The 15,871-nt window shown below is 48.2% G+C and overlaps 1 protein-coding gene across 5 annotated transcripts in view; it reads right to left on the bottom strand.

Moving 5' to 3' along the window:
* Positions 1 to 335: 335 nt before the first annotated feature.
* Positions 336 to 15,871, bottom strand: part of nav3 (neuron navigator 3) — a 128,539-nt gene continuing 113,003 nt past the window's right edge. For 3 of the 5 annotated variants that reach the window (XM_030113052.1, XM_030113056.1, XM_030113055.1), the window contains 21 exons: positions 15,739 to 15,791; positions 15,060 to 15,083; positions 14,117 to 14,140; positions 13,849 to 13,926; positions 12,381 to 12,464; positions 11,731 to 11,842; positions 11,335 to 11,459; positions 9,574 to 9,597; positions 9,047 to 9,213; positions 8,060 to 8,213; positions 7,523 to 7,709; positions 6,650 to 6,747; positions 6,470 to 6,565; positions 6,224 to 6,392; positions 5,899 to 6,134; positions 5,215 to 5,369; positions 4,116 to 4,187; positions 3,789 to 3,985; positions 3,599 to 3,717; positions 3,313 to 3,516; positions 336 to 2,612 (listed from right to left, as the gene is read on the bottom strand). In XM_030113052.1, the coding sequence (XP_029968912.1) occupies positions 2,493 to 2,612; positions 3,313 to 3,516; positions 3,599 to 3,717; positions 3,789 to 3,985; positions 4,116 to 4,187; positions 5,215 to 5,369; positions 5,899 to 6,134; positions 6,224 to 6,392; positions 6,470 to 6,565; positions 6,650 to 6,747; positions 7,523 to 7,709; positions 8,060 to 8,213; positions 9,047 to 9,213; positions 9,574 to 9,597; positions 11,335 to 11,459; positions 11,731 to 11,842; positions 12,381 to 12,464; positions 13,849 to 13,926; positions 14,117 to 14,140; positions 15,060 to 15,083; positions 15,739 to 15,791 (2,498 nt within the window). In that variant the 3' untranslated portion in view covers positions 336 to 2,492. The remainder of the gene's footprint in view (positions 2,613 to 3,312; positions 3,517 to 3,598; positions 3,718 to 3,788; positions 3,986 to 4,115; positions 4,188 to 5,214; positions 5,370 to 5,898; positions 6,135 to 6,223; positions 6,393 to 6,469; positions 6,566 to 6,649; positions 6,748 to 7,522; positions 7,710 to 8,059; positions 8,214 to 9,046; positions 9,214 to 9,573; positions 9,598 to 11,334; positions 11,460 to 11,730; positions 11,843 to 12,380; positions 12,465 to 13,848; positions 13,927 to 14,116; positions 14,141 to 15,059; positions 15,084 to 15,738; positions 15,792 to 15,871) is intronic. The other 2 variants (XM_030113053.1, XM_030113054.1) reach the window with 2 other exon arrangements.

Here is a 15,871-nt window from a genome sequence, read left to right as displayed (position 1 = left end):
ATTGGACTGGAACACTACCGCCACCCAGTGGACACCAGTATTTTAACTTTATTGCACACTTTACTGCACCCGTTCACAGACACTGAAAAAAAAAAACTAAGAAAAAAGGAAGATATATTCAAACGATAGCTCTGAAACAAAACTTTTAGACAATCTATCCAAATTACATTTTTCTGTAATTTTTCTGTTTTTGTTTTCATTATTTACTTTGATCAACCGTGTATGTTTCTGACATTTTTCAGTGTATTGTAAGCTAATCAATAAAGAAATTGTGTTTTGATGTTTCTGGGTGTCTGTCCACGCAATGAAACAAGACCTCAACACAGCTGTGCTCGTGTGACACCAAATACCATTTATTAGGGCTTTACAAAGACTACAAAATCCTCCAGATGAGTTAAATCACTGTCTCTGTCTATTTACATGATATGTTACATACAAATGTACAAAATATAAAACATTTAAAGGACAAATGTTTCACCCAAAAAAAAAAAAAAAAAGAAGAAGAAAAAAACCAAACCAACCTCTCAAAGCAGAGTAAATGCTATGGTCTTAACTGAGACGTAACTGTGGGGGGATTAACCGTCGATGCTCTGCTAACATCAGGCCTGCAGGATACAGGTGGGGGCCACCGGTAACCATGGCAACTACCTTCTTGGCATGCAACGACACACCCTTGCAGCCACGAGGCCAGGAGTGTGTGTGAGTGTGTGTGTGTGTGTGTGTGTGTGTGTGAGTGTGTGTGTGAAGCTGAACACAGGTAGGATTGTAGAGCATGGGATTGTCCTGAGGTCGTGACAGTGTGACTTCCTGGTGTGTGACGGGCTTCGTAGCACCTGTTGGTTACAGTACGGCGTCGGGTCAGCTTCGTGTTAAAAAAAATGACCAGAGGAGGTGTGTGTAAAGATGAGGAATACTGTTTTTTTTCTTCTCCAAAACAACTTGTTTCTTACTGTACACCGTGTGCCTCCTGCATAGGCTAAACATCCAACCACCACGACACACACACCTTGCTTCTGGTGAGCTTTTTTGCATTTTTTTTCTCTCTCTCTCCGTCTTCAAAAAGTACAATAATTTACTCAGCGGGGTTAAGCATATTTGTAACATCGACAGGGCAGAATGCATCTCTGATTCACTGTGCAAGACTTTAAAAGTATTTACAACCCACCCCCCGACCTCAAAGTGTGCAAAAAACCAACCCACTCGCTCAACAAAATTCAAAATGGCTTCCGTCCGACACGCACGCATACGGACAAAGGTAAAAGGTCTCTTCTCAATGCAACTCCCGTTTTAAAAAGCTGGAAAACATGCTCGTCGGCCTAGAAAAAACTGTTTGGTTGTGCTCCTGTCGCTTCAAGTGAGCCCAGCTCAACAACTTAAAAAAATACCCCGCCCCGCCCACCCCGCCATTTTTCATTCTTTTTTTTTTTTTTTTTTTTTACAATATTGGTCAAATTCAGATACAGCATCGATCTTTTCTACTCGGAAAAAAAAGAGGAAGAGGAAGAGGGGAGTTTTGAGGGCGAGGGTGATGAAGGAAAGTGGCGTTCTGACTCGGAGCAGCATCCGGACGCGTGGACGTCTCCTCGCTGGGAAAGCACCAGAGTCGTCGTTCCCTCACGGCGCGGAGACGGAGGCGGGTCTCTGAACCAGGCAGGCAGATCTAAAGAGACGCTTTTTGGCACTTTCTCCACGGCTTTTCCTTTGTGCTTGTTGTTTGGCGTGAGGAGCGGCCTGGCAGTGCCCGACACCGAGGAGGTTCCAGACCAGCACCATTGAGCTGAGGGTGTGTCTCCGACGCCGTCCGGACGGGATGTGTGTAAAAAAAACCAAGGAGCTAGTAAACAGTGAGGCAAAGAAATACCGTGAACGCGATCCGATTTTGTTCGTAAAGCACCGAAAATAATCCCCTGTGGCCGTCAGAGGGCGTCACGAAACCTGAAAACACTCGCCAGCGCTCTCCTCCCTCTCTTAAAGGAGAGGCTGCCCCTGCTGCCTGTGTAGAAGTGCATTCATATGACCGTGTGTGTGTGTGTGTGCGTGTGTGTGTGTGTGTGTTTGAGCACCTCTGTAAACAAGAAGAGACATAAACAAGAAAACCAGCCCACCATGTAAACATCTGAAGATATTAAAAAGAAAAAAAGTAACCTGTTTCATCAAACTCTCTCTCCCGTCCGACGCCGGATTTAACGGCGCCAATCGTGGCTCATCTCAGCTCAGTCCAACTCGCTGGAAGTCGACATCTTGTTTACATATATATGAAAACCTGGTAAAATGTTATACATCCTTTAAAAACCACTCGCCGTTTGACCACTGAGGACTGAGTGGGCCAAAAAGAAAGAAACAAAAAAACATAAAATAACTTGATTTCATATTGCACCATCATTGTGTAAAATAGGTATATTCTTTCACATGGTAGGTACTGTTCCATATAGCATACATCTGTGGACTATGGGGGGGGGGCGGAGGGGGAGGGGGGGTGGGGGTGGGGGTCCTCATAGTGCCGACTCCAGGGAGGAGTCCAGCTGGTCGTCATGGTGACTGGTGCTGTCGCTGTCGCAGCTCTGCGTGCTGGAGTAGTTGGCCGCCTCCTGCAGCCGGAGCAGCATGTTCATCTGCAGACACACACACACACACACACACACACACACACAAACACACACGGAAAACACACGGTGTGACATGGCAGATAGACTAAGTGCTGTTCGGGACCTGGGTTTGTTAAAACGGACTCTGCAGACCAATGAAAGTGGATTATTTGCAGCTGCTGACGCCGGCTCTGTGAGCGCTGAAGGGATTCTGTGTTTCTGGAGTTCTGTTGATTCTCTGAAGACTCAGACACGCACTCTTTAAAGATGGCTCCCTCTGCGGTTTGTCACATCCTTGATCACTTTAAGGCTCCCCTGCTGGAAATCGAAGGGGTTTAGAGGTTTCCAAAAAAAGACACTGCCTTTCGAGGCCTATTTTAAAACGCGAAAAGCCATGTGAGCAGCGACCCTCGACTCTCTCAGATTTTACACTTGGAGAATCTTCCGGTAAATCACCGCTGAACTCGGCTTCCCTGCAGGAGGGCTAAGTGCTTCTGCTTCTGGCTCGCCGCCCTCGTCGCACACCTGGACGCGTGTGAGCGCTGCTAAATCACGCCGGCCGCTAATGGACGAGCGGCCTGTAATTCCTCCTGGGCTGGAATAACCCTCCGAACGGAAAATCATTTCCTCCTTCCACCAATTTCACTTGAATCTTCCTGAATATCTGTGTGTGTGTGTATAGGTGTGTGTGTGTGTGTGTGTGTGTGTTCTTGCCGGCGCCGCTCACCAGTGGGTCTCCCTCGGTGTCGCTCTGGGACACCTGCTTGGACGAGGCGCCCTCCTTGGACGAGCTGTAGCCCTCGTACCCGACGTCCTCGGGCCGCAGCTGCAGCAGCGCCTGGCCGTCCTGCTGCAGCAGCGCGGCGCTCCACGGATACGTGTCGCTCACCCACTTGGACGGATCCTCCCACGCCGCCCGCTTGCCGTACAGCTGCAGGAAGGCGGGGGGGCGAAACGGGTGAGTTTTCCACGCAATCGTATCTAGACGAGCTAACCGAGACACCGGCGCGCACCTGAAGTCCTTCCCTCACGGCCTCCAGCAGGTACGGCACCAGAGAGTAGTTCCACAAGTCCGTGAACCAAACCCGAGAAGCTTCCACGTCCATGGGGCAGGACAGGAAGAGCCGCGGGCCTGGAGACACACACACACATTATGAACATCCTGAAACACTCCGAGACATCCATGTGTGTGTGTGTACCGACCGATGGTGACGTCGGACGAGCTGTGCGCCTCCAGGAAGCCGTTGAGGTGCTGCCACGTCTTGGGCATCCAGTCGATGATCTTGATCAGGTCGTTGCTGCGCGTGTTCTTGTCGATCTCCGTCTCGATCAGCTTCCGCCGCAGGAAGCGGCCCAGGAAGCCTTTGACCGGCTCGGTGTGGTTCGTGCACAGGACCCACCTGCAGCGCGGCAAGCGGGAACACACTCCGTCAAAATCGATTAAGTCTTGAATTAGAGCGATGACGAGCTTCAATTGCAAGAAACCTTTTGCACACGTACAGAAATAGACACACACACACACACACACACCTGAAGTTGTGGTGCAGCTCGAGGTTCGGAGAGGAGGAAACACCCTGGTTCATGGTCCCGATAACATACGGGCTGATCAGAAGAAAAAAAAAAAACACACATGAAATCAATTAGATCGCCTTTTTCACGATTTTCGCACATAATTTCTGTTAAAAGATAGAAAAAAGATTAAAAAAAGCTCCAATACCAAGTGGTTTAAAACCATTTTTCCTCATTAAATGCTGCTCATTTACTGATAGAAACTGTTTAATACCACCGAGGCTCCATTCATTCAGCTTGTTTTTCCTCAAATACATTGTCACATGTCGGCTTTCTGTTTATTAATTTAATCGGCAATAAAGCAGCCGAGACGCTATTAATTCAAGAGCCTGCGGGCATTTCTTCCGATGCAATTAGTTTCTGGCTTGTGGGAAGCTGTAAATATGAATAGGAATAGCGATTGGAGGTGAAATCCGAATTCCCCCTCTTGGTGATGATTGGTTAACATGGAGGCACAACAGTTCAAGTGCTGAGAGACAGCAGAGGGAAAATACTCTGAAAACATGTTCATATGCATGACAGCAAGCTTAAAAATAAACATTTATTAATTATTTGTTAAATTTGGTTTTTAACACTCATAAATAATTTTTCTTCATTTCTATGACTTAAAAAAAACATGTTTTTTGCAATAATCTTAAAAATGAGGCATAAATAAGACACAGAAATCAAGCTCTAGTTATCTGCTTCGATATATCTTCGTGCTTTAATGAGAACCAGAATGTGAGACCTAATATTGGAATTGACATCTTAATTTTGATAAAAAGCAAGCCTTGGTATTCATTTATATATTTTGCAAATTTTAGGACCTGAAATGTATAGAATTGAACTGTTTCATTAACAAAAAGAGTCTTAAGACAGTACAAATAAAAAAAAAAACATGATCTAATGACAAAGACAATCACTCATTCAGTCATCAATTAATAAAACATGAAATATTGTAGGATTACTTTAATTTATTGTCTATTTTTCAGCCTTCATGATTAAAAACGGAGCAGACTCGCGCTGTGCCAGGCAGCGGAAGCCCTCCCGGGGTTTCAGGACAAGGCGACCCCAGCCTCACCATTTGTGGTACTTGCAGTTGAGGAAGCCGTTGAAGATGTCGCTGAGGGAGCCGATGTGGTGCAGGTTGTCCAGGATGACCACGGTGGGGAGCTCCGTGTCCGTCTCCTCGGAGTTACACTGCTCCGCCAGGTTGGACAGGTACTGACGCAGGTCCTGAAAAAAAAAACAGAAATCTAAACGTCTGTACGATATTGGCTGCTGCGTTTGTTAATATAAAAACTCAGCAAATCCCTCCGCATCACTGCAGTTCCTCTGGAATAAACTTTCATGAGGGAAAATGGGTAAAACTAACCACTGCTTTTACCCGTCAGAAACAGGTTTCATTCAGGGATCCATTATTTAAATGGAAGCGCATTTTCTTTTCATCCGAAAAAATGTCAGAGTATAAAGTCAGTCGGTAAAAAGCCCTTTTAGGAGCAGCAATTTTGGACCTGTGTGCAGTAATAACACCGCAGGAGCAATTTCCACACACAGAGGGAAGAAAACCACCAAAAGGGAAAGTAAATCTCTGAGAGTTAGTGTAAAGGATGAGCTTTTATAGGCACAGAAAAGAATATTGATCAGGGTGAGAGGAGTCTGATGGCGTTCCACAGGGCTCAGTGTTCGGTCCGCTCCCTTTTTCTGGACTCCACACAGCACTCCACTGACTCTTTACTCTTTATCGACGCCATTCCTCCCCCACCTTGCTGGAGTTCTGGTCCACGTTGAAGCTGGCCACGTTGTGCTCGGTCACTTCCTGTCCCAGCTGGCAGATGATGTACTCGGCCAGCTTGGCCGCCAGGAAGGACTTCCCGGTGCCGCTCGGCCCCGACAGGATGATGCGGCGGTGCTCCATCAGGAGGTTGAGGTACCGCTGGATGATGGGCTTTGGGATGAGCGTGTCGAACACGAGGCTGTCGATGCTGTTCTCCTTCACGCCTGCGGAAAGAGCGAATTCAAACCACGACGCCTCCGGGTGACGTCTGGGACGCGCGACGCGGCGCTCTGGGTGAAAATAGAAGCTCCACCTTTCAGGTTGACCTTGATGACGTTGTTGTCGCCCACCAGGTAGCCGCAGGGCAGCAGCTCAGGCACTTCGGCGGCGTGCGAGCGGACGACTTCGCCCATCCTGTAGCAGACGATGCTGTCCGAGCTGAGGCCCAGGCTGGTCAGAGGATCCACCCGGAACACGTACTCCTGCGCGGGGGGGGTAGAAATAAATATCACAGGCCCATGTGTCGCAAAGATTTAATAACGAGGAATAATCGTCCTACTTTGAAGAGGCGGCGAATGACTCCGTCCAGGACGTCCCACTTGGTTTTCCCGCTGACGCCGATGGACCCGATGAGGTACTGCTGCTTTTTGCTCCCCTGAAGGGTCGGCAGGCACAGGTCAGCGAGACATCGAGCATTTAACGGGGTTTTTAGCCGGAGTTCTCGTCATCTTTCACACACCTTGGTGGTTTTCAGCCCGCTGCAGATGGTGACCACGATCCGCACGCTGCGGCCCTCCTTGCGTAGATTCCCCTCGTAGCCGTCATCCAGCAAAATATCTGAAAACAAAAGTTTTCGTTAGGAAAAAATAATAAAAAAAAAAATCCCACCAACTTCAATTCATCAGAGCTTTATAATTTATGATAAACAAACTCACTTTCCCTGCTGGCGAATTAGAAGTGGAAATGGCCGAAGTCCAAAGCAAAGCATAACTAATAGGTTTCTTTCATGCGATAATTACTTTTACATTTAATCAATGTTCTTCCAAAAGAGTGATTTCTAGTGAGTCCGCTGAATAATAATGGAAGAGGGGAAATTAAACAGACTGCAATCTGTGACAGAAGGAAAAGATCTTTGGGAGACGGAAGAATAAATAGAGTCGAAGCCATTAAGTGAGGAGTTTATTTGAAGAATTGAGGCTCAGAAATGGAGAAGAAGAAGGAAAAAAAAAATCAGCTATTGTGAAAGCAGTGAGGGGGCAAAGTAATGAACGCTGCGTGAGTTCAGATCATTTTCACACTAATTCAAAACCCAGAGCTCATTTTAGGAGTCTGAGAGGATCAGTGTGGTCGTTGTCTATTAATCCAGCAACCTGGACAATCAGGAAAAATCCTTTAAAACGGACTTTATTGATTAGATTTTTTGACATTTGGCTGTGAGAATTATCAGCTAGCTTCACGTTTCTGTGTGAAGCCAGAAACTTCTCGGTTGCCGGAGTCTGAAAGCAGCGGCTACTGCATAATTTCTTCATTTCATAGAAAATTCAGAATCATATTTGGTATTTCCTGAAGGAAAACACCTCCGTCCAGAGAGCGACGGCTGACCGGGACGGACCTGACATGATGGTGTCGGTGATGTTGAGGTTGTTGAGGGACAGGCCCAGGGACTGGCGGGACGAGGACGAGGAGGTGCTGGAGGTCTCGGAGGGCGGCCGGGCCGTCTTGGCGGGCGTGGCGGTCGGCGTGGCGTTGCCGCTGGACTTGAGGCGGTCGTTCTCCGCCTTCAGCGTCTCGATCTCATTCTGCACGGAGACAGACGGACGTCACTCCCACTTGCATCCACGCCGCCAACTTTCGTTATTCCGAATCAGTGTCAGTGGAATTATGGGCCGTAAGCGGCGTTTTGATCTACAGGACGCTCTTTGTGCTGAAGGTTAAGTCTCAGATAAGGCGTCTTACATGATCCCCGTATCTGAGACGGGAACGGCGAGGCGATCCACGGACTGTTCTTTGAAAACGAGCCTCCTTTAAAGGAGGAGATGATTCCACACTCTGAACATGAAGCTTTTCAAACGGCGTCTTTCTGTCGCCCCGCAGCGGCAAAGTAAAGAACTCAAGGCGAGTTTTCCCCACCCTCAGGCCGGGAGCTGACCTGCATGCGGTTCATGGCCTCCCGGATCTGGTCCAGGTGGTGCGCCGAGCTCAGCGCCTCCAGCCGGATGTCGGTCAGCTTCAGCTCCTTCTCCCGCAGCTCGTTCTTCAGCTGCAGGATGATCTCCGCCTCGGCCTCGGTGCATTCGCACAGCCTGCCAGCGGGATCGCACAAAGGGAGGGAGGAGGGGGTCACCTCCAGGGTTACACCACACACACACACACACACTCACACACGAGCTGGAGAGAACACACTCGTAGTTAAGAGGGAGGAAGTCAGTGTGAGCAGGTGAAGGAGGGAAGTGGACACTTGACACAGCAAATCGCCCCCCTGAGAGACTCTCCTCTCTGAAAGCTGAATTATCTCACTTATTCCAGTCACAGGCAGGAAAATGATTCTCATTTCGCAGGCGGAGAATTTAGACTTCATCTTTTTTTTGGTGGATAATTTATACGACGTGTTTCTGGTGACGTTGGAGTAAAAGTTGTTCTCGGCACTAAAACTTCACCCTTAAACTGGGTGAAATGTAAATCCACACGCATGCTCCACCTCAGAGAAAAGCAGAACAGCATGCTGGGTAGACGGCGGCTCCGGCCCTTCGGCAGGCGGTTAGTTTCACCTGTCAGTAGCTAAGAACTATAAAGAATGATTTCTCTCAGCCGGATGTTTTCCTGTTTATGGCTCTGATATTCCACGATGCAACACACACACGCACACACACTCCCGCCTGTTACCGGGATCTGTGCTTGTAGACCACATGGCCGTTCTGCTTTTTCTTTGGGGTCCACACGGGGGACGACTTGCTATCACAAATGCACTTGCTGGACGACGGTCGGAGGGAAAAGAAACGTCAAGAAGGGGGGGAGGCGAGGAGTTTTAACACGTTTGTTACAAAAAAAAAAAGGGGGGAAAAAGAAAGAAAATTACTTGAGGAAGAAATAAATAAATGAAAGAGGAGAGAGTGTGGAGGCTGGCGTGGAGACTCACTCTGTGGTGGAGGGGGAGGAGTGCAGCGTGGCGATGCTGCCTTGCCTGTTGTCGTGCTGCAGCTTGGGCGAGGACGGCAGCGAGTCGCTCATCTCCTCCATCTCGTCGTGGGCCGACTGCGACTTGGTCTTCTTCTTGCTGAACGCCTGCTTGAAGGAGCTGCGGAGCTGCGAACACACACACACGGCCAGACGTTTAGTGATGAACGCCGCCGCCGCCGCCGTCGTCAGATCATCGCATCCTGGAACAGGAAGTCACTCCGTGCTGCTTCCAAGCAATATTCACCGTCCGGTTTAGGTCAAAGAGGCAAAAGAGCAAGGCCGTTAAAGACGAGAGAGGACGGAGAGTCTTCTAAATGGACCTAAAAACGGGACGAACAGGCATTCAGAATGGAGGAGGGGGGGAAATGAGGGTTTCTGTATCCATGCTGACGAGGAGGTTGCTCTACCGGGGGAGGAAGGCAGAAGGGAGGAGGGGGGGAGGAAACTACTGCACACATACAGAAGACACACTGGCAAACCACTGACCTGAGCCGGGATGGAGTCAGCCACCTGAAGACGCAGAACACACCCAGCGTTAAGCCACACAGACACACAGCCACGCCACTTCACTACTGACGACCTCCGAGGAGCACCGGGTGGGGGCAGGAGCGCCGTTTACAGACGGTACGACGAGGAGAGCGTGATGGGCGATTCATTAACTGTGTCTGAGCTGAGGGACTTGTTGGGATTCACGAGGCAGAGCTGGATTTTCGGGGCGTGTCAGACGTGGAAGCGTTCCGGCGTCAGGTTAGAACCGCCGCGACGGTTTAATCAGAGGAGCGAGCGTTCTGCTCGGAGCTCTCCGGCTGAGTCAGACCCTCCGATATGTCAGCTGTCTGACTCAGGGGGCTGCAGCAAACGACTGCACAGCGAGCGGCGGAGACGAGAAGGAGTCTTCTGCCTGAGTGTGTTTCCAGGTGGGATTCTGACATACTTGTAAGCATTCAGCAGCAGATCTGAGGAAACGCGATGCGACTTTCGCTTCCTCCACCTCTAAATAACCTTCCAGTTCAACTAAACCAGCTCATCTCCGTCTCTCCAGTCTTATCTGCAGAGCGCCGGCGCCACGTGTGACTTTCTGAGCGTGCTCAGTACGGCCGAGTCTCCCTGAGCGTCAAACACACGCAGTCTGCCGGTTAATAACTGCGGCGCAAAGGCAACCAGCTGAACACAATTTTCAGGATTTTTTTAAAAAGCGCCGTGTCCTCGGACTTCAAGCATGAGCTCTGGGACTGAAGAAACACAGTGGAAGGTGATTTGATGAGCCATCGATTCACAGGCTGAGTCACTCAGACGCCCACTCCGACACTCAGAGAAGCAATCATCACCATTTATGATGACAAAATTCTGCATTTATTCAAACTCAGCCATCCTGAGTGAATGCATGTGTATTTTAATGTAGCTGAATGAATCCTGCAGTCACATTATTCCGACTTTACAATAAGGTTTATTTCCCAGAGACGCAAAAACTGTCTTATTTAATGCACAGAAGGTCTCCTATCATTCAATACAGGCATACGGAGTGTATGAGTGTTAGTTTTACCATCACTGAATAATTCATGTTTTTTTTCAGGAGCTTTTCACTCTCAAATCCACCTGTAACAATACACAAAGCTGGATCCCTGACTCACAGGTCTTTAAAGGTACAATGAGCATGTTTTTTAGCAAAATAAATGTCGTGTGTTGCCGGTATGTCTAGCAGAATTAGTTCAACAAGGTGTTAATATACCATTAAGAAGTTAATATTTAGTGACTCATGTTTTTGCAACACATGAAAAATCTAAAATTTGAACGAATGAATTGCAATTTCAGCAACATTCAGCCTCAGTTCACGTCGTGGTTTGCAATTTACAGACTATTATTACACTATTTACATCTTAAAAGGCATTAAATATTTGGCCACATGCAGCTGGAACTGAAGAATATAGCAGTGGAGGGCATGTTATGAGTGGAATGGTGAGTTAATCCTGCTCGTCTGAACTGACTCGTCACGTAATGCGGACTGAAGTGCGCCCCTTATGGTCAAATACAGGTATTGCAGTTGATATCATTTCTAACAGGTTGTAAATTTCACACTGGAGCTTCTTGCAGGCTATTTTTGGATTTCTTTTGTGTTTGAATTTTTTGGCACTTTCAACTAAAGAATAAATGCTAGCATTAAATATCTGTGTAAACATAAAAGACTTAGATGTATTAATCTTTCTTTGGATGTTTTTTTAACCCTTCAGTCCAGTTTGGTGCACCTACCCAGCTCTTCTTCTTCTTCTTCTTGTCTTCGGCGTCCTTGCCCAGGCTGCCCATGCTGGAGTGGCTGGCCGCGCTGTTGATGCTGGACATGCTCTCTGACGAATGCTGCCGTCTGATCCGGAGGTCTGGAGACCAGAGGAAAGACGTTACTTCGCTGGCACCGTCCCAAACTGTTCCCTCAGTTCCCTCAGACTCTCTGCTAAAAACACTCAAGCGTCGAACCACCAGGTGTGTGTCTTCACTAAAATTCAAGGTAAAGTTTTACCCAAAAGTCATCACTGCTATTTAAGGACGGCATTCTGGTCCAACTCCCAAAGAGACCAATCAGGGAAAAGTGTGCATCTGCTCCTCGAACCATCAGGTGATTGAAGGGAAGCGGTCCGGCGGCAGCGCTACCTTTGTGCAGGTGGTCCGGGCCGTTGAGCGCCACCTGGATGGCCGTCTGAGCGTCTGTGTTCTGAGTCTTCAGCATCTCGATCGTCTCCCTCAGCTCGGCCAACTCCGACTCCTGGAGGGAGGAAGAGAGAGGCGAGGGGAACAGAGAGGAGCTGGATTCAGTCTGGCCGGGCGGAAACGGACGCGGCGCCGTCTTTTTCGAGTCCGAGTGAAACCAGTCCAGGTTATTTTTAAGCGGGATGACGCAGCGAAACCAGCTGGAATCAGAAAATCTGCGGAATCAAACTGAACAAAATGTGGCTTTGAATCAAAAAGAATGGAGAGGAAGAGGCAGAGAAGAGACAGGAGGAACATTAAAGCCTGCACCACCTGCTCAGAATTAAATAAAAAAAAACGCATAAACTGCCCCAATCAGATCGTCCGAGTCTCCTTTCCTCCTTCACTCAGACCCCACACGGGCTGCAGATAGGGTTTCTGCTTTAATTAAAAGTTCGTACGGCTTTGTTTGACAGAGACATCCCTCTAGATCCCATTCAGCTTTAATTTATAGGGGATTAAAAAGCGAGTGGGTGGGCGGACCGAGGGGGGATTGATCTCCGCTGCACGATCGGAGGTTCGGTGAAAGTCCGGCTCCCGTCAGGCGCTCTTACCTTCTGCTCGGCCGTCATGGTGAGGCTCTGCAGGCGGCAGGTCATGTTGCTCAGGCTCTTCTCGAAGGCCGCCACCAGGTGAGCCTGCGGACACAGGGAGACGCCGGACGCCGAGTCAAGCTGCTGCAAGCAGAAGGCAACGCCGCCCAACTGCCACATCAGAAAGGCCAGACCGGGAGAAGTTCCTATTTCTAATTCAAAACCCAAAGTCAGGTGAACTCGGCAAAATAAACACTTGAGAAAGATCCCGACCCAAACGGAGAGGAATAACAGCTGGTGGACGGCGATAACTGCAGCGAGGGAGGGAGAAGTGTGTGTCCAGCATTCTGTCTTCTTGAAGACGTTTCCTCAGCCCTCCACTGCAAATGAGAAACTCCACTTCAAACCCGACACACTGACGGGAGTTTATTTCAACATCAAGCAGTCTTTTTTTCTATTTTTTTTTTTTTTTTTCATGTGACTTCACTGTTGCGTCTTGCTGCCGCCGATTAATCCTCAAGGAGTCGAGCTTCAAATAAATCTCTCAAGACTAAAAGCAGCAAGAAAGTCACGGGGAAATGATCAGAGACCAGCTGCCCTCCGATTATTCCACCTGGCTCCTGAACACACACACCTGCACAGTGTGTTTGTGTGTTGCTGTTTATCTGTTTATGTCTGCTGAGGCCTTATGTTGATGGATCTTTGTGAGGATGCAGAAATGCAAGGATTTTTTTTAGTATTTTTTAATGTGTGTGTGTGTGTGTGTGTGTGTGTGTGTGTGTGCCAGTGCTGCCAGCTCACACTCCCTTTAGAGGCGGGAGACACCTGTCAGGCCAAGTACGTCACAGGAAGGTGGGCAGCGTGCCCAGACCGAACACACGCACACTCTCTACACGCCACACAAACCTGAACAGGCCTCCTTCATTAAAATCTGTGGAGTTTGATTCCCTGAACTAGAAAGTATTGATCGTCAGCGTGTTAAAAAAGCCGCGCCCTGTTTGGATTCTCCGTCTCTCCGGAGGAATCGGCTCAGGTCTTGACCTTTTCCTCGGCCGCCTGTTCCTTCACGTCCACGTCAGTCCTCATCTCTCTCCGGCTCGCCGCCCTCGGCCCACCTGTCCGCTCTGAAGGAGGCGCCCAGCAAACCCGGGAGTGAACCATCTGTCCCCAAACCACCCCGGGGAATGCTGGACCTCATTTCATTTCCTCTCATTTTGACATCTAAATCCTCTTTGGAATCATCAAAGTCTTCTTAAAGCCACAGATATCATCAGGTACAGTAGAATTTATTTCCCATCGTTCAATCTGATATGATGTTTAATGCCCGATCGGATCAGATGTGACATTTAAAGAGAACGTAGAAAACACCGTCTTCACACACACGGAGGGGGAATTAGTGGGCGTCTTGCAGATCTGTATTCCTCGCGGGGCTTTAGACAGACGGCAGGTTTTCATGCAGACGAGCGTCTTCTGAAGCGAACAGACTCACGTTGGCGGCCAGCTGAGACGTCAGGGTCGCCACCTTCTCCTGAGAGGCGTCCAGCTCCCGGCGCAGCTTTCTGATTTGCTGTGTTGGAGACGGGAGGGGGAAAGGTTCGATTAATGCAAAGAAGAAAAAAAACAAAACAAAAAAAGAAAAGAAAAGAAAGAAACACTGATTGTGACGTTGAACTTGCAACTCCCATGTTGAAAATTTTACATGGTAAACTGAAAAAAGACAGTGGAGTGAAGTGTGAACATAAAGAGTGGGGGATTACCGTGGAATTTTGGACTGTTTGGCCCTTGATTAAAAAGAAAAGAGTAAAACATTAACACTATGTCGCATGCCTCCGTCAAACAGCACCGACCCCTGTGGCCGGAGGGTCAGAGGTTATCGGCGGGCCACGGCACGGCGCTCGCTCGGGGTTAGGTCAGCAAAGCAGAGAGGGGTCACCGGGGTCAAACAGCACCAGCAAATACCTGATCAGGCTAAATAATGAGATTTAATACGAGGACAAATATTATCCTGAAGGTCAGATTATAAAATAGATTTTCAGCAGAAAACCGTCCTAAAATCTTCAAATCTCACTGTATTTGCCTTCGCTGTTTGATCCAGACTTGAAGCACAGCAGGACAGAAATGACAGGAACCAGAAACTCGTCAAAATAAAAGTGAAAAAAAAAAAAAATCAAAGAAGAATCAGTGATAAACAGGAGAGGAGTTTTTGACTGAACCCAAACAGAAGGAATCAGGGATCGAGACCGGCGTTTCATGTGTTCAGTTTCTGGAATGAATGAATGGAAGTGTGTTTCTAATCAAAATGGGATCAATGCATCTTCATTAAAAAGCAACTTAGTTAAACAGAGTTACTGAGTTTTCTGATTTGACTTATCACATAATAAATATCACTGTTTGTGCTTTGATTGACATGAAAGTTTCCTTTATTGCAACAGAAGAACAAGGCAATGTTCAAACAGGGAGACAGCCGCACGCACGCACACACACACACACACACACACACACACACACACATGCAGTGCAACATGTGGCGGAAAAGACCACGCAACCAAAAAAAAAAAAAAAAATGAAAAAAATACACGAGGAGCTAAAAGCAAGGCAGCTAACCTTCCTGAGGAAACATGCACACACACACACACACACACACACACACCCATACAAGCGCACACACACACACACACACTGACAGATGCCGGTTCTTACCTCTGAGTGTGCTTTTTCCTCCGTCTGCAACAGAAAACATTCAAAAACGTGATTACTCTTCAATCAGAAACTTCTTAAATAAAAATCACTCAGATGCTTCGGCGATTAATGAAGTAATGAACGAGATGAAGGAACGTCGGCGCAGTTTTAATCAAACTCAGATTAAAGAGACAGAAAATATCGCTGATGGAAAAGAGGAGAAAACAGAACGAGAGTTATTTTCTTTAATAAGCATGAAACAAATAAATGAGTTCTCCCCGTCCCGAGGGGAGACTCTGTAAACACAACTATCGCCATCATTCACTGCAACTTGTAATAACTGCAGCTGCAGAAGAAAGGCAAATCGATTCTCCCTCCTGGAGCTAATCTGCCGCCTGGCGGAACGCGACGGCTCCGGCGCCGCGGCAAACGGCGAGGACGTCCGCGGCCTTATCTGCAGAGGAGACTGTGGGAGCGAGCGGCGGCGGAAGGTTTTGCTTCCTCGCTTTGTCGGAGGCAGACAAGGAAAGTGGGATTTATACAAACTAACGAAATGGGGACCTTCTCTACACAAACATGTCTGAAAACAAAGTGCAGGCCAGTGAAAGCTGAACTAAATTCAGGTGAGATGATGAAACAACCACAAAAACAATGTCATCTGGTATGAAAGGTCTGATGCAGGACATGATTTCTGACTCACCGCGGAGTAGAGCGACGACGTGCTGGAGACCAGAGACAGCGACGAGCCGTGGACTGCGAGGACGGGAAGGGAGAAGAAGTGAGCGTCGGATGAAATATGTTAAGTCAGTTATCGTGGCTCGGATCTGAACCTG

This window comes from Salarias fasciatus, chromosome 17 (genome assembly GCF_902148845.1).
Source record: "Salarias fasciatus chromosome 17, fSalaFa1.1, whole genome shotgun sequence".
Classification (NCBI taxonomy): Eukaryota; Metazoa; Chordata; class Actinopteri; order Blenniiformes; family Blenniidae; genus Salarias; species Salarias fasciatus.
The sequence above is the reverse complement of the archived record's forward strand: the minus strand, read 5'-3'. Positions and strand labels throughout refer to the sequence as shown.